The 22,975-nt window shown below is 36.5% G+C and overlaps 1 protein-coding gene across 5 annotated transcripts in view; it reads right to left on the reverse strand.

Annotated features, from left to right (window-relative positions):
* Positions 1-8,512: 8,512 nt before the first annotated feature.
* Positions 8,513-22,975, reverse strand: part of LOC127855323 (fibroblast growth factor receptor 3-like) — an 81,507-nt gene continuing 67,044 nt past the window's right edge. For 4 of the 5 annotated variants that reach the window (XM_052390798.1, XM_052390802.1, XM_052390800.1 and 1 more), the window contains 4 exons: positions 21,380-21,537; positions 19,502-19,727; positions 14,250-14,474; positions 8,513-10,698 (listed from right to left, as the gene is read on the reverse strand). In XM_052390798.1, the coding sequence (XP_052246758.1) occupies positions 10,301-10,698; positions 14,250-14,474; positions 19,502-19,727; positions 21,380-21,537 (1,007 nt within the window). In that variant the 3' untranslated portion in view covers positions 8,513-10,300. The remainder of the gene's footprint in view (positions 10,699-14,249; positions 14,475-19,501; positions 19,728-21,379; positions 21,538-22,975) is intronic. The other variant, XM_052390801.1, reaches the window with a different exon arrangement.

Consider the following 22,975-nt stretch of genomic DNA (forward strand, 5'->3'; position numbering starts at 1 on the left):
TAAATGAGCGGTTTTGACCCATATATTTGACCTTTGACCTTGAAGGATGACCTTGACCTTTTACCACTAAAAATGTGCAGCTCCATGAGATACACATGCATGCCAAATATCAAGTTGCTATCTTCAATATTGCAAAAGTACTCATAAAATGAGCGATTTTGGCCACATATATTTGACATCTGACCTTGAAGAATGACCTTGACCTTGACCTTTCACCACTCAAATTGTGCAGCTCCATGAGATACACATGCATCCCAAATATCAAGTTGATATCTTGAATATTAAAAATACTGCAAAAGTGTACATTAAATGAGCGGTTTTGACCCATATATTTGACCTTTGACCTTGAAGGATGACCTTGACCTTGACCTTTCACCACTCAAAATGTGCAGCTCCATGAGATACATATGCATGCCAAATATCAAGTTCCTATCTTCAATATTGCAAAAGTTATTGCAAATGTTAAAGTTGGCGCAAACCAACCAACCAACAGACCAACCAACCAACAGACCAACAGACAGGGCAAAAACAATATGTCCCCCACTACTATAGTGGGGGATATAAAAATTCGGGGTGGGGGGTGATTCTTGGGTGCGATGGTTGGACGGTTAATTTCAAACATAAAATAATAAAAATAAATATTTGTGTTTTTTAACCGTTTCCAAAAAAAATTTAGGGGGGGGGGGGGGGGTATAGTGTGAGGGTGTGGTGGTCATTTGTGAGATGATCTTAAAAAAAAAAAAAAAAAAAATTCGGTGGGGGGGGAATTCGGGGGGGGGGGGGGGGGGGTATTCTTGGGTGCGATGGTTTGACGGTATTTCAAACATAAAATAATAAAATAAATATTTGTGTTTTTTAACCGTTTAAAAAAAAAAATTGGTGGGGTGGGGGGGGGTATAGTATAGTGTGAGGGTGTGGTGGTCATTTGTAAGATGATCTTAATAAAAAATAAAAAAAAAATTGGGGGATGGGGGGTGGGGTGGGGGGGGGGTATAGTATAGTGTGAGGGTGTGGTGGTCATTTGTAAGATGATCTTACAAAAAAAAAAGAAAAAAAAAGGTTTTTTTTAACCGTTTCCCAAAAAAAATTGGGGGGGGGGGTTGGGGGGGAGGGGTATAGTATAGTGTGAGGGTGTGGTGGTCATTGTAAGATGGTTGGACGGTATTTCAAACATAAAATAATAAAAATAAATATTTGTGTTTTTTAACCGTTTCAAAAAAATAAATTGGGGGAAGGGGGGGGGGGGTATAGTATAGTGTGAGGGTGTGGTGGTCATTTGTGAGATGATCTTAAAAAAAAAAAAAAAATAGGGGGGGTTCGGGGGGGGGGGGGGAGGGGGGGAGGGCACGGGGGATGGTTTGGGTGGAGTCTATTGTGGTATGTCAGGTAAGAGTAGTTTTGTCAAAGTATCAATCAAATCTAATCATAAATAAAGAAGTTATGGCATTTTTAGCAATATTTAATAATTTGACCGTGAGAGTCAAGGTCATTCAAAGGTCAAGGTAAAATTCAACTTGCCAGGTACAGTAACCTCATGATAGCATGAAAGTATTTGAAGTTTGAAAGCAATAGCCTTGATACTTAAGAAGTAAAGTGGATCGAAACACAAAATGTAACCATATATTCAAAGTTACACAGTCAAAAAAGGGCCATAATTCCGTCAACCAGAGTTATGCAACTTGTCCTTTTACTGTACCCTTATGATAGTTTGCGAGTGTTCCAAGTATGAAAGCAATATCTATGATAGTTTAGGGGTAAAGTGGACCAAAACACAAAACTTAACAAAATTTTAAATTTTCTAAGTATAAAGGGCCCATAATTCCGTCCAAATGCCAGTCAGAGTTACATAACTTTGCCTGCACAGTCCCCTTATGATAGTTAATAAGCGTTGCAAGTATGAAAGCAATAGCTTTGATACTGTGGGAATAAAGTGGACCTAAACACAAAACTTAACCAAATTTTCAATTTTCTAAGTATAAAAAGGGCACATAATTCTGTCAAAATGCCAGTCAGAGTTACATTACTTTGCCTGCACAGTCCCCTTATGATAGTTAGTAAGTGTTGCAAGTATGAAAGCAATAGCTTTGATACTTAAGGAATAAAATGGACCTAAACGCAAAACTTAACCAAAAATTTCAAGTATAAAAAGGGCACATAATTCTGTCAGAATGCACGCCAGAGTTATCTAACTTTGCCTGCCCAGTCCCCTCATGATAGTAAGTAAGTGTACCAAGTTTGAATGCAATAGCATTGATACTTTCTGAGAAAAGTGGACCTAAACGCAAAACTTAACCGGACGCCGACGCCAAGTTGATGACAATAGCTCATAATTTTTTTTCAAAAAATAGATGCGCTAAAAATGTATCATATCAAAACAACTGTATAAATATTTATTTAAATGCACAAAACATATGAGCCATTAATACATTAAAACATTATTTTTGCAAGCACAACTGCCAAAACAACTAAGTGTTGCAACCGAACAGTTTTTTTGCGATTCGTAAAAGATGTTATTAATTGCTGGGTTTTTCATTACTGAATTGTTCACATTTTGGACAAAGTGTGTTTAATCTAAAGGAACAATTTTCAGGCTCGCCTTCCATTGGTATTTCCATGTGAAACAACAATAAAACCTGTTACAATCACACATCTTTGATATTCACACACACACTACTGAATGATTGCAAACTGTATAAGCAGTCTATCTTATCAATGGTGTCCACCAGACATCAAGACAAAGGTTTTTGATGTAAAAGTTTATTGGGGAAAATTTCCAGAGAGCACTAAGCCTGTATCATGATCATCACATGGCTTTTAAAGAAGTTTTTTAATAAACCTTTTAATACCATTCATTCATATAACAAGTCTTGTAGTTTAACTGGTTTTACCACTATGTTGAATATCAGCAAAACATAAACATAATCTGAAGTAATTGCAATAATTAATTTGAGTAATGCAGTTTTTATAATTAGAAATTTGGGTTGTTTTTAATGTTTCTGAATCCATTACCAGTAGCATCATCATTATTGTGCACCAACATCTCATGACAACTACAGTGTTAACAAGGTTAAATATAGAGATATACGAAAACTGCACGGCCCCATGGGGGCCATCTACTGCACTGAACCATAACCAATTTAGAACTCAGTCGAGATATCCCTTGAACAAAAATGTTCTGACCAAGTTTCATTAAGATTGGACTATAAATGTGACTACAAGAGTTTTAACAATGTTTAACTTTATCCATATAATGAAAACTGACCCGCCCCCTGGTGGCCACGTTTTTTAACGGATCAGAACCATTTTTTAACTCAGCCGAGCTATCATAACAACAAATGTTCTGACTAAGGTCCATGAAGATTGGACTATAAATGTGACTTTAATGAGTGTTAACAAGGTTTTACTATATATATATATATATATATATATATATATATATAATAACCATACAATGAAATCCTCCCATTCCCCTCGGAAGCCATGTTTTTTAACAGACCAGAACCATATTCAAACACAACCGAGCCATCGTAAGAACAAATGCTCTGACAAAGTTCCATGATGATTGAACTTCAAATGCGACTTTTAGAGTTTTAACAAGGTTTTACTAAAGCTACATAAGGAAACTCCCAGCCCTCTCATGGCAGCCAATTGTTTTGTAACCAACCAGAATCATTTTCAAACTCAGCTGAGACATAATTAAGACAAATTTTATCATGACTAAGTTTTATGAAGATTGGATCATAAATGTGACTTCTGAAGTTTTAACAAGCAATGTGACTTCTAGAGTGTTAACAAGCTTTTTCTCTAATTTGACCTAGTAAAAGGTTTTTGACCTCATGTGACCCAGTTTGGATCTCAACTATATCATTGGACAAATCCAAGTTTCATAAAGATCAGACAACAAGTGTGAGCTCTAGAGTGTTAACAAGGCAAAATATTGACGACGGAGACAGACAAAAGGTGATCCCAAAACCTCACCATGAGAATGCTGTGCTCAGGTGAGCTAAAAAGCAAGCTATGTGAAATATCGCTGAGATAGAAACCTTTTGGTCACTGTCGCTCAACCTTGATCATTCAACATTTCTTGTATAAATACAGTTTAAAAAAATTATACACTCCAGGGACATCACCACAAATCCAAGAAAAACCCTAATATCAACACGTGAGCGTCGATAGAATTCTGATTATTTTTAATTCAATTATGTAAAAAGCATGCTTTCTTCTTATGCTCCCTCAACCTTGATCATTTAATACTTGTTACGTATCAAGAACATACCAGTTTTCTGAGTAAATCTAAGGTCACACCGCATATTGTAGAGGCAATCTACCCCTTTACCACTTAGATACGTTGTTTTTTATGTATTCGTCGTCCGATGGAAAGTTACATTTAATTAAATACCTTTCTTACTAAATTCAAGTTTTAAAGGCTTTATTTTCAACCCTTTGATACTCATGACCAGCAAACAGCATAAAACCTGAACAAACTGCTGTTCCTCGAAGGCTGTTCTGGTTTAATGCTGGTTGCAAAAGCCATTTTCACTTTGCTTCTTATGGGGGAAAGGGCTACTAAAAAGCCCCAGCTATTTTATTTCCATCTGTGATACCATTTTAATTATGTAAATAACTGTGTGATGTACATGAGCAAAAACAACTGGACTCGTTATTATAAAAAAAAATAGTTTGCATTATGCTTGCAGAATGAGTTTGAAATTATTTCCTAGTTCAATAGAAAAGGAATTGTTACACCACAAAATCAGGTCAAATATCATGTCACCATATGATATCAACATTTCCTAAATCAAGGACAAATTGTTGCCTCAATTTATTTTGCAAAATTCACAAATCACCTTTTCTACTTCGAAAAGTTTCAGGTCTCTCGGCGGGAAAATTAATTATTCAAATTGATTGGACGCTTACAAAGGTCAGCTAATGTGAAAAGCTGGGTTAAACAGCTACGCCGAAAAAAACAAGCAACAAAAAACACAAATGCTGTACGTTGAAATGTTTATTTCTAATCTATATCTATGATGAAGGTGCATGATTTGTTTGTAAGTCACATTTCAACATGAAAGTTTTGACGATCATTTGCATTCTGGTGAAAGAAACAAAAAGACTTACAACTTGAATACTCATTGCAGACATGCCTAAATAGTATTTAGGTTACAATACAGCTAGAATAGAATAACATTACACATTTGTTGTATTCATATCCCATGCCAAAAATAAATTGTATGACAAATGGATGGACTGACAGACGGACTGAAGAACAACGCCAATTCTATATCCCTCCGCCTTTGACCGGTGATAACTAATCAGAATTCATATTCAAACTTATGTTATATTTATAAAGTGTTTCTGATTAAGGTTTTCTAGAAGCATTTCAACAGGAATAAACAATACCATGAATCATAAATTAAATTGTAACTAAATGTAACTGGCCAAATATTTGTCGTGAATGTATGAAGTCACTGGGAGAATAATAATCATAAAACTAGAAATGGCGCGGCAGAGGCCGACGCGTATCCCCACGCCGCATGTTTGACCCAAGGGCGCCCCAGGGTTGATCATGGGGCCATGCATAGTTGAGATTGACTGTATTGTCATAAGAGAAGTTCAGTATCAATTAGAAGTGAATGGGTGTAAAAATAAAGAAGTTATAGTAAAAGGCAATTTTGGGAGGGTGTGGCCTATGTGGGCGGGGTGCCCCAGGGTTGGTAATGGGGCCATGCATAGTTGAGATTGACCGTATTGTCATAAGAGAGGTTCAGTATCAATTTGAAGTGAATCAGTGTATTAATGAAGAAATAATAGTAAAAGGCAATTTTGGGCGGGTGTGGTCTATGTGGGCGTGGCGCCCCAGGGTTGGCAACGGGGCCATGCATAGTTGAGTTTGACAGTTTTGTCATAAGAGAGGTTCAGTATCAATTTGAAGTGAATCAGTGTAGAAATGAAGAAGTTAATGTAAAATAACCTAATTTTTTTTTATAGTAAATGGATTTTTTTGGTGGGTGTGGCCTATGTGGGCGGGCGCCCCAGGGTTGGGATTGGGGCCATGCATAGTTGAGATTGACCCTAATGTCATAACAAAAGTTCAGTATCAATTTGAAGTGAATCCGTGTAGAAATGAAAAAATTATAGTAAATGGAAATTTTTGGTGGGTGTGGCCTATGTGGGCGGGGCGCCCCAGGGTTGGGAATGGGGCCATGCATGGTTGAGATTGACCGTATTGTCATAGGTGAGGTCCAGTATCAATTTGAAGTGAATCGGTGTAGAAATAAAGAAGTAAATGTAAAATAACCTAAAAAAATGAGTGATAATTTCTGACGCGGCCCCACCCCAACCCCTATAACTTTTGACCCAGGGGTCAGATCAAAATTCCAAATAGTGCACCGTCGCACATATGCTCATAGCTACCATGTGTGTAAATTTCAAGGTTCTAGTGCTTTTAGTGTAGGAGGAGATAGTGGCCAGGACGGACGGACAGACGGACGGACGGACGGACGGCGGAGATCACCACAATATCCCCACCTTTTTTTCAAAAAGCGTGGGGATAATAAAAAAACAAGGCTATTGTCAAGCAATATTGTCCCCTACCGGCTCCACCATTGTCAGAAATTCCACCATTTTCAGTTTCTTTTTTTGGGGTGGGTTGCCATAGCAACCACAATTTTTTGACGTAGGAATGGAATGAAATAACATGCATAATGTCCATATTGCCATCTATCCATGTTTCAAGTTTCATGAAAAAATATTAAGAACTTTTAAAGTTATCACAGGATCCAGAAGACCACCATTTTCAGCAGTATTTCTAGTCTATTTGTTGCCATAGCAACCAGAATTTTTGACGTAGGAACAAAATGAAATGACGTGCATAATGTCCATATTGCCATCTATCCATGTTTCAAGTTTCATGAAAAAATATTAAGAACTTTGAAAGTTATCGCAGGATCCAGAAAAGTGTGACGGACAGACAGACTGACAGCTTAAGCGCAAACAATAAGTCCCCTCCAGTGAAACTGGTAGGGGACAATAAACAAACGAGGTACTAAGAGAGATTTTGGCAAGAACTTACTGGAACAACAAATATGAAAATACACAGTACAGAATATGTAAAACAATATTCATGAGTAAATCATATACCGGTATGAACAAAAAAACATACAACTACAATTCTTAAAATTTCTGTAAACAAAGATTGTTTTGTTTTTAACTAAAGGTGTAAACAACATGAAAAAACAAAATAAACAAGAAAAGCAAAGACTAAGGAAAGGGATGAATTGCGTTTTATGAAACATCTAAAATGTAGAACATATGTTTTACTATTATCATTTATACAAACTAAGAGTAATACGAGAGAATATTTCTGCAAATAGTTAATTGCAGACACAAAGACATTTATATATATATATTATAAATACAAAAAAATCCCTACATTAACAGATCATTCATAACAATGAAGTTACGGTTTATATATTTAATATTGTATCATAACACAAGGTTATATTGTGCCCTTCATTATATTTTTTAAGAATACCTTCATAATTAAGTTTCAAAACCAATTCTGTACAAGTGCAATCTAAGCCTTTTACACAAGGCAAACACTTTTGGGTAACATGATTGGGTCTTAATGTGCAAGCAGTGATGTCCATTCTATCTAATGATGGGTCAACTAAATTCAATCTCACTGATTCAACAACTATTGCTGAAAAACTTTGGTATTCACACCACAATTTAAATTGTTTTTGAATTAGATACTACCATATTTAAATTAGCAAATAGCCTAAAATGCTGAAAGACATCTCTGAAAATGTAAATACCAAAATGTAATGAAGGTACAAATACTGAATGTTCAAAAATGATGTCAGAAAACCCATTATTATTTGCCTGGTGCTAATTTTTGTTGATTTGTGTAAGTTCACTCATCCACAAAATCAATTGTTGAACGAAAGTATACAAAGTCATCAAATTTTGTATATCTGACATTGTCTAAGAAATAACCCATTTCAAGCTCCAGCAAATATGCCAGAATTTACGAATCCACAAAATTTCATTTGTTGCCTAGTTGTCAATCTGTTTCCAGGTCCCTTTTAGTTTAATTTACGCATGTACAAGTAAAAGAAGAATAATAATATACAATACTACAAAATAACTAATTAAAAAATAATTTAATAAAAAAAGCTACTTTGGTAAATACTGATGTTACAACGTAATATTTAATTCACAATAATTGGTAAAGCTGCTTCTTAGAGTTATTGCACACACAAAAAAGAGATGGATTTACTAGTAATTGGAATTGTGACAACATAAAATGTTGTATAGAGTGACGATCTGTACACTAACCACAGTTTATAGCACACATATATATAGCTCAAAACTTGTTCTTTGTTACCACTGTCATTTTTTAAACCTCGTTTTTATAAATTATGTTTTCAAAGAAACAAAAATACGATGTTCACTGAATTATAAGAGTTTTTTTTAAACATTATTTGTTTTGAAAAAGGGACTGTTATAGTTAACAATTTGAAAAATTTAGGAGATAAATATTTCCACTGATATTTCATGAATTACTTGATTTTAAGTTCTTGTTTTACAGAAAACCAACAATTTTCTCTGTTGCAGTAAAAATACAGTCTAACAATTAAAAGCAAGTTTACAACAATACTAGTTCGATGTTAATTAATACATAAAACAATGGCAGCCTAAAAATTAGTAGAAAATATAATAAAAATATGGCAATTTCAGTTAAAAGTATGACACATATTTTCCTGAGTTCTAAAAATAACTGTTTATAAAATATTGCACCACAGAAAATGTGAATGGTCTGTACAGTAATGAAGAATGCATACATGTATGAGCCACATCACACGAAAAAGGGTATTATGCCAAATGAAGCCAGCTTAACTCAAACCAGATTGTGCATTCAGTAGCTACCCAGTCCCTATAGCCTTGAAATGTTCCTTTTCTTATTAGGCCAAATTGTTACTCTTCATCTGAGTAATTGGATATGCACTGTTTCAATATTTTCTTAGGCCCATTTTTGCACAACACAGCTTACATGTATATTTCAAACAGATAAATGTACGAGTAGGTTTACAATTTTATAAAGACTTATACATGTACATATAAGAATCTATGTACCCTAAGTAATTACAGACTGAGTATGTGAATTTATAGGCAGAAACAAACTTCACAATAAAATCTGTGTTTTGCGAAAATGGGTCTTAAGCAATATGAGGCAAGTGTAGTTCCAGACAAGCATGCAGATTCGTGCACAATGGTCAGGAGCATACCTGCCCACCATGAAGGGTGGGTATTGACCAGACTATCATAAGACCAATTTTCGCATGACAAGTTGATCACTGCCATAACCCACAAAGTATTTAACTTGCAATAAAAAAGATTGATCTCTTAAAGATAAAACTATAATCCTTTAAAGATGTAATGCTAATATAAAACAAGACCAGCATTTATGTCTGTGAAATTAAAAATTATGATAAATAATATAATTTATGCTTAAAATCGGATTCACAACAAAATACTTCATGTATATTGTATTGTAGAAAAACAACACGCATTTCGTATAAAATCAATAAACCATCATAGTGCAAAAGCTAATATCAATATTGTATAATACATAAATATATAATCAACACAACACATAAAATGTTGACAATATTTTTGTAAATTTTCTGCACATGTGAACAATGTTTTTCACAAGTACATACCAAATATGAATGCCAACATGTGAACAATGTTTTTTACATGTATATACCAAGCATATCAAGAATGTCTCTTTCATTCTGCACTGTCAATAAGTCTGGTTGTCTTTACAACCAGTGGGTGCTGAGGGTGTTTGCAAGTGAACAACTTCCACTTCCTGTAAAAGATTTTTAAGACATCGAACTTTCTTTCCAGTCAAGAGTAGTTGAACTATAACTATAACATGATATTCCATTGAAGTCCATTAAATCAGAGGGACCATACCTGATAGAACATAAACACTTTCCCACTCAGAGGAAAATTTTAAATGGCTAGATGCAACCAGCATAAAACCAGAACAGCCTGTAAGTAACTTGCACTCTGTTCAGGTTTTACGCTGTTTGCAGCTCTCAGTATCTTTGGGTTCCAAATGAAGCCTTTTAAACTGGAATCCAGTAAGAAAGTCTTTAAATTTATCAGTGTGATAATGGGTTAAGTACTAGACAAGTGTTCATGTCTACACATCATGCCCAGCCCAAGGCGCCACATATTCATTGGTGACCCTCGGAAGTTGTTCGTTCCCAGCACCCTGGCGTCATAGTCAAACTGACGTAGACTTGTATGGAGATTCCTCCTCCCGCTGACAACACAATGCTATCGCTATAGCAACAAGGCCAGCTAGCAACACGCCCCCTGCAACAGACCCGACTATGATATACAGCGTCCAGACTCCTATCTCCCCTTCTTCAGTGGACGCCGTCTTTGAGGCATTTCGTGCCGACGAGTCTCCGGATGGATTTTTCTCAACTGAAGGATTTTTAAACTCTACTGTTCTTGTTGTCAGCACATAGTCAACGTTTCCTTCCTCCTCCTCTTCCTCCTCGTCATCATCAATTTTGTCGTCATTTTCGTTCCACGGAGGTCTCATAGGCTCGTACATGTTGGTGTTGGAGTTGAACCCACCACCAGAGTTGTAATGGATGTTGTATTGGTTGTTATCTGCAGAAAATCATAGAACAAGAGATGTAATTGTCAGAAACACAATGCCCCCTACTGCGCCGCATTGAAATAAAATTTCTATTTATCATTTGGCAGGTAAAGAAATCATCTCCCTTTAAAGGTTATTGCTTCCCTTGAATTTTGTCCAATCCAACCGAGGGGGGGGGGAGGTCTCACAGTCAATTATGACCATGTCAGGCATCACTGACAACCAAGGCTGGTTTAAAAGAGATCATAGCCAGAGTTGATCTTGTATATGGACACAAGTCCACAGGTATGTAATGAACATCAAAGAAATTATAATTATATCATTAAAAAAAAACTTTGAAAAATATTAAGTTGCTATCTTCAATATTGCAAAAGTATTCATAAAATAAGCGATTTGGGCCACATATATTTGACCTCTGACCTTGAAGGATGACCTTGACCTTTCACCACTCAAAATGTGCAGCTCCATAAGTTACACATGCATGCCAAATATCAAGTTGCTATCTTCAATATTGCAAAAGTATTCATAAAATAAGCGATTTGGGCCACATATATTTGACCTCTGACCTTGAAGGATGACCTTGACCATGACCTTTTAGCACTCAAAATGTGCAGCTCCATGAGATACACATGCATGCCAAATATCAAGTTGCTATCTTCAATATTGCAAAAGAATTTAATAAAATGAGCGATTTTAGCCACATATATTTGACCTCTGACCTTGAAGGATGACCTTGACCTTTCACCACTCAAAATGTGCAGCTCCATGAGATACACATGCATGCCAAATATCAAGTTGCTATATTCAATATAGCAAAAGTTATTGCAAAATGTTAAAGTTGGCGCAAACCAACCAACAGACCAACCAACCAACAGACCAATAGACAGGGCAAAAACAATATGTCACCCACTACTATAGTGGGGGACATAAAAATAAATCATTTGAGTTATAAATAATCAAAATAATAAATCTGTACAGTAACTGTGAAAAGAACTTCAATTCTTGGTAAGGAAATATATAATATGAGGTTTATAATTATATAAATTACTTCCCTTGAAAATAAATGTCTGTAACAAATCTCTAATTTTAGTAGCAAATAATTAAAAGCCACTACCGTGACTGTAGATTCACCACTCAAAATGTGCAGCTCCATGAGATACACATGCATGCAAAATATATAAAATGGCTACAGAGCTCCAGATAAGGGTCGTATTTTCGTAATTACGAATCATTTTCAACTCCATTACGTATTTATTTTAAAATCTTGTCGTACCATTAAGAATTACAAAATCAAGTTACAAATATTATTTTTACATCGGTTTGTATCGATTTTTATTGAGTTCTTTTCACGTATTAAAGATCTTTGCGGTGCTTAAATAGAATGGTTATCGGGTTTGTTTAAAAAAAGCGCATTTTTTCCAATAAAAGCGGCGTATACAGTCTATCTGTCAAAAAACAATGGCAGCGCCCAGAGAGCGTCCTAAAAAACTGCAAAGCGTCCAAAACCACGCTTTTAACATATTGTACGCAAAGTGAGCCGAAGTTAAATGTTTAGAAAGACATTAAAGAAAAGATCTTATACGATGTTGTATGTTCAGTTGCCGACACAGTCGGAAAAGCTAAACAAAAACGCCACACAACGGGTCCAAACTTAAACACAAAAAAACATTGAACAAGTGGAAGGGACAAGTCCCGTGGCTAATTGTTGAAAAGATTGAAGGGGAGAACGGTTTAATATGTAAAAATTCATCTTAGGCATGCAATCTAAGCACAGTTTGGGCATATGAAGGTATTTGAAAAATAAAATTGTATAATACTGAAAAGACACTGTTGAACTCGTATAAATAAAGTTGCTAGTATGTTTATTTTGATTTTTTTGCATGAAAATAACCATTATTATTTATTTTTAGGTTATTTAGAAAAAATAAGAATTATTTTCAAAAACTTAGTAGTAACTCTAAGAATGAAATTTCAGAGTTAAGAATTCTTTTTGAAAATCTGGTAGTAATTTAAGAATTTCACAAAACCTTATCTGGAGCTCTGGGCTATGTTCAATATTGAATAATTTTCTCCCTTTTTAAAGCTTATTACTTCCCTTGACTTTGTTTTTTCGACCCTAGACAGGGTTTTTTATCTGATTTTGGGGAAAGGGCCTGGCCTTTTTTTAGGGGAAAAAAATCGCGCAAAATGCCGGATTTTGGGGACAAAAATCACGCAAAACGCCGGATTTTGGGGAAAATAAGGAAAGTCTTAAATAATCAATTCAACATATTTTGCTGTTTTTAAAACAAAATCAAGGCAACAGATAATTTAATTATGCAATATGTTATATTTTCTACACTGGATCAGGTTAACTTATGTATTTAAAGTTTAAAAAAAAAAAAAAAACTTTTTTTTTTTTTTTTTTTTAGGGAAAAAAAAAGAAGTCTGTGGGAAAATTTACCTGCTGAGGGGAAAAAAAATCTGAGGGGAAAGGGCCGATTTTCGGCGGGTCCCAAAGAAGGAAAAAAAGCCCTGCTAGACCTTGAGGGGTGATGTTCACCTTGAAATTTTACCACTTAAAATGTGCAGCTCCATGTGATACACATGCATGGCAAATATCAAGGTGCTATCTTCAATACTTAAGTTATGGCCAACGTTACAGTTTTTTTCGGATGGACGGACAGACACACTGACTGACGGATAGTTCAACTGCTATATGCCACCCTACCAGGGGCATAATAAAAACTGTCAGAAACTGGCCAGTGGCATGTTTTTGCCATATTAGCCATATTCTGGGAAGACTGGGCTAAAAACATGTGCATAAAAAGTGGTCGCATGTAGCCTGTGCAGTCCCCACAGGCTAATTAGGGATGACATGTTCGGCCTAGAAGTGATTTTTGTTTTGGAGAGGCATCCCCAATTAGCCTAGGCAGACTGCACGGACTAGTAGGTAGCAACACTTTACGCACATCCATTACGCCCAGTTATCCCTGAACGCAGAGCAAATATGAGTGGTATTAAACCTTGTTTAATAGACTGTCAGCTCTATTGAAATCTTCCTACAGCTTTCCATGCACTCTCTGTCTTGTTTTTGTCGGGTTATGTTGACTCATTGCTTGTCATGATGTGTTTATGAATTTACTTGAGAGTGTAATCTTAAATCATCAGTTAATCACAATCTTAAATCAACAGTCAATCAAATACTGGATCCTTACAGACAATTCTCAATACAAGCTACTCAATAAACCAGAGGGCCAAGAGCTCTAAGGCGCCAACCTGAGACTCTAAGGAACTAAACTATTCTTACAAGGTTGAGTTCAAAATAATGAGTATAATACAAGTACTTTGTGAAGCATAAACATTAAAGTCTAGGAACATTTTTTGTTTTTTAAACTGAAGACCAATTTTCAAAAAGATAAGATAATAAATGAGGTCTCTAGAGCATTAACAAGGTAAATGCTGACATTACACAACGAACTACGAACAAAGGGCCATCACAAAAGCTCAGGATGAGCAAATTGAGCTAAAAAATAAAATTCATTCACATTAAAAAAAGTAATTTACAAAATGAAAAGCTCACCAATATTATTTTTACCGTAAAAATCATTGTCCGGGTCAATAACATCATCATCAAAGTTATATTTCTCCACATTCTTATCTTTATTCTTGGCTTTATCTTTCTTCTTATTCTTTTTCTTCTTGTCCTTCTTTTTGTTATTCTTGTTGTTTTTCTTCTTAGGGTCACTTTTCTTCTTTGGAGCCATTGTTGTCGCTCGTGTAGTGGTGCTGGTAGTCCTTGTTGTTGCTGAGATAAAAAACAAAATGTGTTATTTTTCAAAGAAAATTCTTAAGTCCGAGGCCTGTATAATCTAAAAGAAAATCAATGGGCCGGAACAAAACTTGATCTTGATCTTTAAGTCATGAACGAAAACTAACAAACCAAAAATCAGGTTAAGGAAATACCTCCGGAAAGGGATGCCAGAAATACAAACTAATGGACTGACTGCTTTATGCCACCCTAGCGGGGGCATAAAAAGTTTCTTAGAAATTGCAAAAGTATTAAAATAAATCATTTTTTGAAACAACACAGTGAAGAACACTTACAACAGCCTTATTCCTTTAACATGCAACCCATTATTAAACTATGCAGAAATGATGTTGGGTCTTCTATAATATGTTTGCCTTATTATTACAATATCACCGTCATAAGAGAAATGCTTTCATGCATTCAGTTTATTATGTGTTTGAAGTCTATAATAAAACTAAGTATTTTTTTCATTAAATAAACACACGATTATGTGAAGCGGGGATTAGACATTAATCATGCAATAAACTTTGCTGTTCTTCCTTTGTTAGCAGTTTTACCTGTTGTGTTAATTAATTTTGATAGACAGAGCATAAACTACTTTATAAGTGTCATTTAAATGGTTATCTCAAAACTATGTCCAGTTTGCATATTTAAAACACCTTAAAATTGAAATGCATGGACACAGTTTAGTATAAAACAAGAGATTGCCAAGCAATATGGTCCCCTACCGGTGAAACTCCACCATTGTCAGTAAAAAAAAACAACAAGAGGGCCTGAAAGGCCCAAAGTCGCTCACCTGAGATAACAAGATATTATTGGGACAAATCTTCTGACCAAGTTTCACGAAGATCGAAAAAAAAATTGGCCTCTAAAGTGTAAACAAGGTTTTACTATAGCCATTTAAGGAGAAGCCCCGCCCCCTTGCAGCCATGTTTTTCAACCAACCGGCATCATTTTTTAACTCATCCAAGATATTATCGGGATGAATCTTCTGACCAAGTTTCATGAAGATCGGACAGTAAATGTGGCCTCTAGAGTGTTAACAAGATTTTACTATAGCCATATAAGGAAAAATGCCCCGCCCCTTGGAAGCCTTTTTTTTTCAAGCAAACATAATTATTTTCGAGCTCATCCAAGATATCGTTGAGACCAATCTTCTGACCAAATTTCATGAAGATTGGACAATAAATGTAGCCTCTAGAGTGTTAACAAGGTTTTACTATAGCCATATATAGCCATATAAGGAAAAATGCCCCGCCCCTGGTGGCCATGTTTTTAAAGCAACCAAAACCATTTTCAAACTCATCCAAGATATCATTGGGACAAATCTACTGAACAAGTTTCATGATGATCGGAAAATAATTGTGACCTCCAGAGTGTTAACAAGGTTTTACTATAGCCAACTAAGGAAATATGCCCCGCCCCCTGGCAGCCATGTTTTTCAACCAACTGGCATCATTTTCGAACTCATCCAAGATATTATTGGGATATATCTTCTGACCAAGTTTCATTAAGATTGGACAATAAACGTGGACTCTAGAGCGATAACAAGATTTTACTGTAGCCATATATAGCCATATAAGGAAAAATGCCCCGCCACTTGCCAGCCATGTTTTTCAAGCAAATGTTACCATTTTTGAACTCATCAAAGATATCAGTGGGACAAATCTTCTGAGCATGTTTCATGAATATCGGAAAATAAATGTGGCCTCTACAGTGTTAACAAGGTTTTACTATAGCCATATTAGGAAAAATGCCCCGCCCCCTGGCGGCCATGTTTTTTAACCAACCGGCATCATTTTCGAACTCATCCTACATATTATTGAGATAAATCTTCTGACCAAGTTTCATGAAGATCAGAAAATAAATGTGGCCTCTAGAGTGTTACCAAGATTTTACAATAGCCATATATAGCCATATTAGGAAAAATGCCCCGCCCCTTGGCAGCCATGTCTTTCAAACAAACATAACCATTTTCGAACTCATCCAAGATATCATTAAGACCAATCTTCTGACCAAATTTCATGAAGATTGGACAATAAATGTGGCCTCTAGAGAGTTAACAAGTCAAATGATGACGCCGCACAACGCACGACAGACAAAAGGTGATCACAAAAGCTCACCATGAGCACGTTGTGCTCAGGTGAGCTAAAAATGCCCGGCCCCTTGGAAGCCATTTTTTCAAGCAAACATAATTATTTTCAAACTCATCCAAGATATCATTGGGACCAATCTTCTGACCAAATTTCATGAATATTTGACAATAAATGTGGCCTCTAGAGTAGTAACAAGGTTTTACTATAGCCATATTAGGAAAAATGCCCTGCCCCTGATGGCCATGTTTTTTAAGCAACCAAAACCATTTTCGAACTCATCCAAGATATCATTGGGACAAATCTTCTGAACAAGTTTCATGATGATCGGAAAATAAATGTGACCTCTAGAGTGTAAACAATAGCCATATAAGGAAAATAGCCCCGCCCCCGTGGTGGCCATGTTTTTCAACCAACCGGCATCATTTTTGAACTCGTCCAAGATATTATTAGGATAAATCTTCTGACCAAGTTTCATGAAGATTGGACAATAAATGTGGCCTCTAGAGTGTTAACAAGATTTTCCTATAGCCATATATAGCCATATAAGGAAAAATGCCATGCCCCGTGACGGCCATGTTTTTTAAGCCAACATAACCATTTTCGAACTCATCCAAGATATCATTAAGACAAATCTTCTGACCATATTTCATCAAGATTGGAAATAAATGTGGCCTCTAGAGTGTTAACAAGGTCTTACTACATTGTATATATAGCCATAAAAGGAAAAATGCCCCGCCCCCTGGCGGCCATGATTTTCAACCAACCGGCATCATTTTCTGACTCATCCAAGATATTATTGGGATGAATTTTCTGACCAAGTTTCATGAAGATTGGACAATAAATGTGGCCTCTAAAGTGTTAAAAAGATTTTTCTATAGCCATATAAGGAAAATGCCCCGCCCCCTGGCGGCCATGTTTGTCAACCAACCGGCATCATTTTCGAACTCTTCCAAGATATTACTGGGATGAATCTTCTAACCAAGTTTCATGAAGATCAGGCAAAAAATGTGGTCTCTAGAGAGTTAACAATATTTTACTATAGCCATATAAGGAAAAATGCCCCGCCCCCTGGCGGCCATGTTTTTCAACCAACCAGCATCATTTTCGAACTCGTCCAAGATATTATTGGGATGAATCTTCTGACCAAGTTTCATGAAGATCAGACAATAAATGTGCCCTCTAGAGTGTTAACAAGATTTTACTATAGCCATATAAGGAAAATGCCCCGCCCCTTGGCAGCCATATTTTTCAAGCAAACGTATCCAACTCATCCAAGATATCATTGAGTCCAATCTTCTGACCAAATTTCATGAAGATTGGACAATAAATGTGGCCTCTAGAGAGTTAACAAGTCAAATGTTGACGCCGCACAGCGCACGACTCACGACGGACGACGGTCAAAAGCTCACCATGAGCATATTGTGCTCAGGTGAGCTAAAAAATAATAATATGTATATATATATATATATTTGTTGCCATAGCAACCAGAATTTTTGACGTAGGAACAAAATGAAATTACATGCATAATCTCCATATTGCCATCTATCCATGTTTCAAGTTTCATGAAAAAATATTAAGAACTTCTAAAGTTATCGCAGGATCCAGAAAAGTGTGACGGACTGACTGACTGACTAACAGACAGCCAGACGGAGTGCAAACCATAAGTCCCCTCCGGTTTCACCGGTAGGGGACAACAACTACATTTCAAATGAAAGTCATTGAAAGTGCTATTATACCACAAAACATGAAATAACAAGAGATGTGTTTGTCAGAATCACAAGGCCCCCTATTGCGCCACTTTGAAGCCATATATTTGACCTTGAGGGATGACCTTGACCTTTCACCACTCAAAATGTGCAGCTCCATGAGATACACATGCATGCCAAATATCAAGTTGCTATCTTATATATTGCAAAAGTTATGACCAATGTTAAAGTTTTGGGACGGAATGACAGAGTGACAGAATGACAGACACACACAATGACAGACAGACAGGCCAAAAACAATATACCCCCGATCATTAGATCTGGGGACATAAAAAGGTTTGTGTGAGAAAGTTACCAAAATAATGTTGATTAGAAGACTGATGTCTTATTTGAAAGTCACATAATACAATGTTAAATGTTATATATACTTAGGGTTCTCAATAACTTTTGAGCCAACAGGCCCAAACGTGAAACCAACAGGCCTACTGGGGGGGGGGGGCAATTTTGCTCCACTGAAATTGTTTAAATTGAGCACTTGATTTTCTGCATTTTGGGCCAATTTTTATGGCTATTTTAGTGGTCAACCAGGCACTTATATTTGAGCATTTTTGTGTGCATTTTATGAATTTTAGCTTTTCTTTAACTTAATAAAGATAAATGGAAAAAGCTCTTTATTACTTTTGTAATTTTTTTTAACTCAACATGTGATCAACAGAACGTCAAAATATTTTACTGCTTTTTGACCGATTCCAATATGCGCCTTTTCATTGTTGTTGTTGCAATGCATTAAAGGAGATAATGAATCCACGTTGTTGCTTAATAGCAAATAGTAACCAAATTACCGAAAAGACACGCACATTTCGAAAATTCAATTGCTGATTTTCCAAATCTGAGCGAATTTCAACCGGCCAAAATCTGATTTCAAACGGCTGAATTGGCCGGCGGCCGGCTCTTATTGAGAACCCTGATACTATGAAAAGCAGTTTCATTGTTGGATTTTTACACGAAACATGCTGTCACAGTCAAAGATAAAATGACTATACCCAAACAGCATAAAACCAGAACAGCCTTCGAGCAACTCGGTATCTTACGATTGGAAAATAGGCCTTCATAACTTGTATGTTTTAAGAAAGTTCTTTACATTAATTTTATTTTCTAAGGGACTACAAGCAGGTCAAAATGCGTATCTGAGTGGTAAAGGGTTAAAACGTAAAATACTCACTTGTGGTGGTAGGTATTGTTGTTGTTGTGGTTGTAGTGGTTGTGGTTGGCGTAGTGGTGGTAGTAGTTGTGGAGGTGGTGGTAGTGGGTTTCAGTACAGTGAGGTACATGTGCTGGTACTTGGAACCAAACTCATTGCCTATCAGACACGTGTACTGCCCCGCGTCAGCCGGCCCGATGTCATGTAGCACTAACATCTCCGGGCTTTCATCTGCACTGGCTAAGTACTGAAAGTCAAAACAGATCAATGTCATGTAGAACAAGACTCTTGCCTAGCAATATAAGTCCCCTACCGGCTCCACCATTGTCAGAAATTCCATATCTTTTATAAATATTTGTTGCCATAGCAATCAAAATTTTTGACGTAGGAACAAAATGAAATGACGTGCATAATCTTCATATTGTCATATATGCATGTTACAAGTTTCATGAAAAAATATTAAGAACTTTAAAAGTTATCCCAGGATCCAGAAAACCACAATTTTCAGCAGTATATCTAGTCTATTTGTTGCCATAGCAACCAGAATTTTTGACAGAAGAACGAAATGAAATGACGTGCATAATGTCCATATTGCCATCTATCCATGTTTCAAGTTTAATGAAAAAATATTTAGAACTATAAAAGTTATCGCAGGATCCAGAAAAGTGTGACGGACGGAGGGACTGACTGACGGACTGACAGGCGGAGCGCAAACCATAAGTCCCCTCCGGTGAAACCGGTAGGGGACTAACTAACATCTCGGGACTCTAATCTGCACTGGCTATGTTCTGTAAGGAAGTGAAAACATGGTTTTGGACTAGCAGGAGCATTAAAGTATTTGCAGCAATACAATGTCTGATGGGCTCCTAAATATGAGCTGCACTGCGAGAAAACTCTGCACGATCCATGTGCGTAGTGTCAGCCCAGATTAGCCTGTGCAGTCCTCATAGTCAAATAAGAGATGACAAAAATCCAATTTAGACAGAAAGTGTAGCTCCTGTTTTTCCACAGTGAGGCTCATATGAGTTTAATGTACCCTTTTAAAAATTGGTATTGAATAGGCAAGCTTGGCCAAATGTGGTCAATATGATTTTATTTATAATTCTTTCTATTCTTTTAAAACCGGATTTGCAAAATCATTACTATTGCTAATTTTTGTTGAAAACAATTTCTGGATTGTTCTTAATAAGTAACAGCATAGGAGTCTTACTTTATAGCTAAAATTTTGCCTAAGGACCTTTATATATATATATATATATGGGCCCATTTAGTTTAAATCTATTTATTTCAGCAATATTGCATCCAAAGCATAAGGCTTACTGATACGGTCTCATGTCTCTTTCCTGGGTAGAACCAGTACTGTAAGTATCTTAGAGAGATATCTGAAGAACCCTTCAGTAACTTGGATTGAACTCAGAACCTCACAGTCGCGAGATGTACACTAGGCCACGGCACTCGTTATAGGCATTTTTGCTTGATTCAACAATTTCAAGGTTGATGCATGGAAACAATGCCTACCTGACAAGCTTGTTGAAAGTAAATGTTGACCACTGAGTATATTGACCTTGAATACAAAATATATGTAGAAACAAGAAATGTGTCCACACGACACGGATAACCCCCCAACTGTAACTGTGTAAATGTTTTTGAGATATACATCCCGGTGACCTAGTTTTTTGCCTGGCATGGCCCACATTATTTTGAACTTGGCCAAGAGATCATTTAGATAAAACTTGTGACCAAGTTTGGTGAAGATTGGATGAAAACTACTTGAATTAGAGAGCGAACACCATGCTGAATGTTTAAAACGCACTTAGTGACCCCGTGACCTAGTTTTTGGCCCAGCATGGCCCATGTACGGCGGATATGCTTTCAGATGATACCAAGCAATCGTCTTACTCTGGGTGGAGGGGGGTTCGGGCCTCCAGTTCTCTCAAAGCGCAGCCACTGAATCTTGGCGTTTTTATCATTGAGGACTCTGCAGTAGAAGCTGGCACTTTCTCCCTCGACCACCGTGATGTTGGACGACACCTCCACTTCCAACGGCCACACTTTCTCTGTTAAACACCAAAAACATTTTTAACTCTTTTCTGCTCAGATATGTACTTCAATGTGTTTGTAGTCACGTAGAAAATCAAATTCAATTTAAGACCAATCTGACCATATTGAAGTTAAAAAGGTTTCGTTTCTAACCCTAAGAATACTTATGAGCAGCAAACAGCATAAAACCTAGTATTTTATCCTAGATGCATATAGCAATTTTCACTTTGCTTCTCAGCATGAAGGGTCAGAGACCTTGTAGGAATGACTAGGGTTATTTAATGAAGGGTATTAACCCATTACCACTAAGATGCATGTTTTTACGCATTTGTTTTCCCTTAGACTTACACTTAATTTAAGACCTTTCTTACTTATTTTTTTTATTATTATTAAAATTAAAATAGCCTTTTTCACTTTGCTTCTGAAAGGAAGAAAACACCATACAAAATCCAATCTTTATATGTAATATTTTCTATCAGCTGACCAATTAATTGCTTCCTGCCCTATTGCCACTGCATTTGTGTATATATGAGTCGCGTTCTGAGAAAACTGGGCATAATGCATGTGCGTAAAGTGTTGTCCCAGATTAGCCTGTGCGGACGCCTGTGCAGTCCGCACAGGCTAATCAGGGACGACACTTTCAGTCTAAATTGGATTTTTGCTAAGAAGAGACTTATTTTAAACGAAAAAATGTCATAAAAGCGGAAAGTGTCGTCGCTGATTAGCCTGTGCGAACTGCAGAGGCTAGTCTGGGACGACACTTTACACACATGCATTATGCCCAGTTTTCTCAGAACGCGACTCATATCATCACTGATCCAGGGTCACTGACACTGTGACAACAGCCGCCTGGTGCCATTACATGGGTATAATTATAGTGCATAGGATTTCAGCAGAGTTGGGGGGGGGGGGGGGGGGGATAAATAAAGAAGGCTTAGAAAAGGACATCTTTAGAGTCTGAAAAATTGTTTTGTTAGATTATTTTTTTTAGTTGCAAAACAGGATTATGTTCAGTTCATTTGCAATTTGTTTATTTGAGTAAAAATAATAACCCGGCCGAACTTCAATATTCATTTTTTGTCTTATATCACAGAAAATATATACAATTAACTATTACAATTCAATATGTGCATGCTTTCAATAATCTGAAGATATTATAGAACAGAACAAGAGCTGTGTTTGTGAAACAGAAAGCCCTCTACTGCGCCGCTTTAAAGCAATATATTTGACATTTGACCTTGAAGGATGACCTTGACCTTTCACCACTCAAAATGTGCAGCTTCATGATTGAGATACACATGCATGCCAAATATCAAGATGCTATCATCAATATTGCAAAAGTTATGACCAAGGTTAAAGTTTTGGGACAGACACACACATACACTGACAGTCAGACAAATACAATGACAGACAGACACATACAATGACAGACAGGCCAAAAACAATATACCCCCC

Source organism: Dreissena polymorpha, chromosome 13 (assembly GCF_020536995.1).
Source record: "Dreissena polymorpha isolate Duluth1 chromosome 13, UMN_Dpol_1.0, whole genome shotgun sequence".
Classification (NCBI taxonomy): domain Eukaryota; kingdom Metazoa; phylum Mollusca; class Bivalvia; order Myida; family Dreissenidae; genus Dreissena; species Dreissena polymorpha.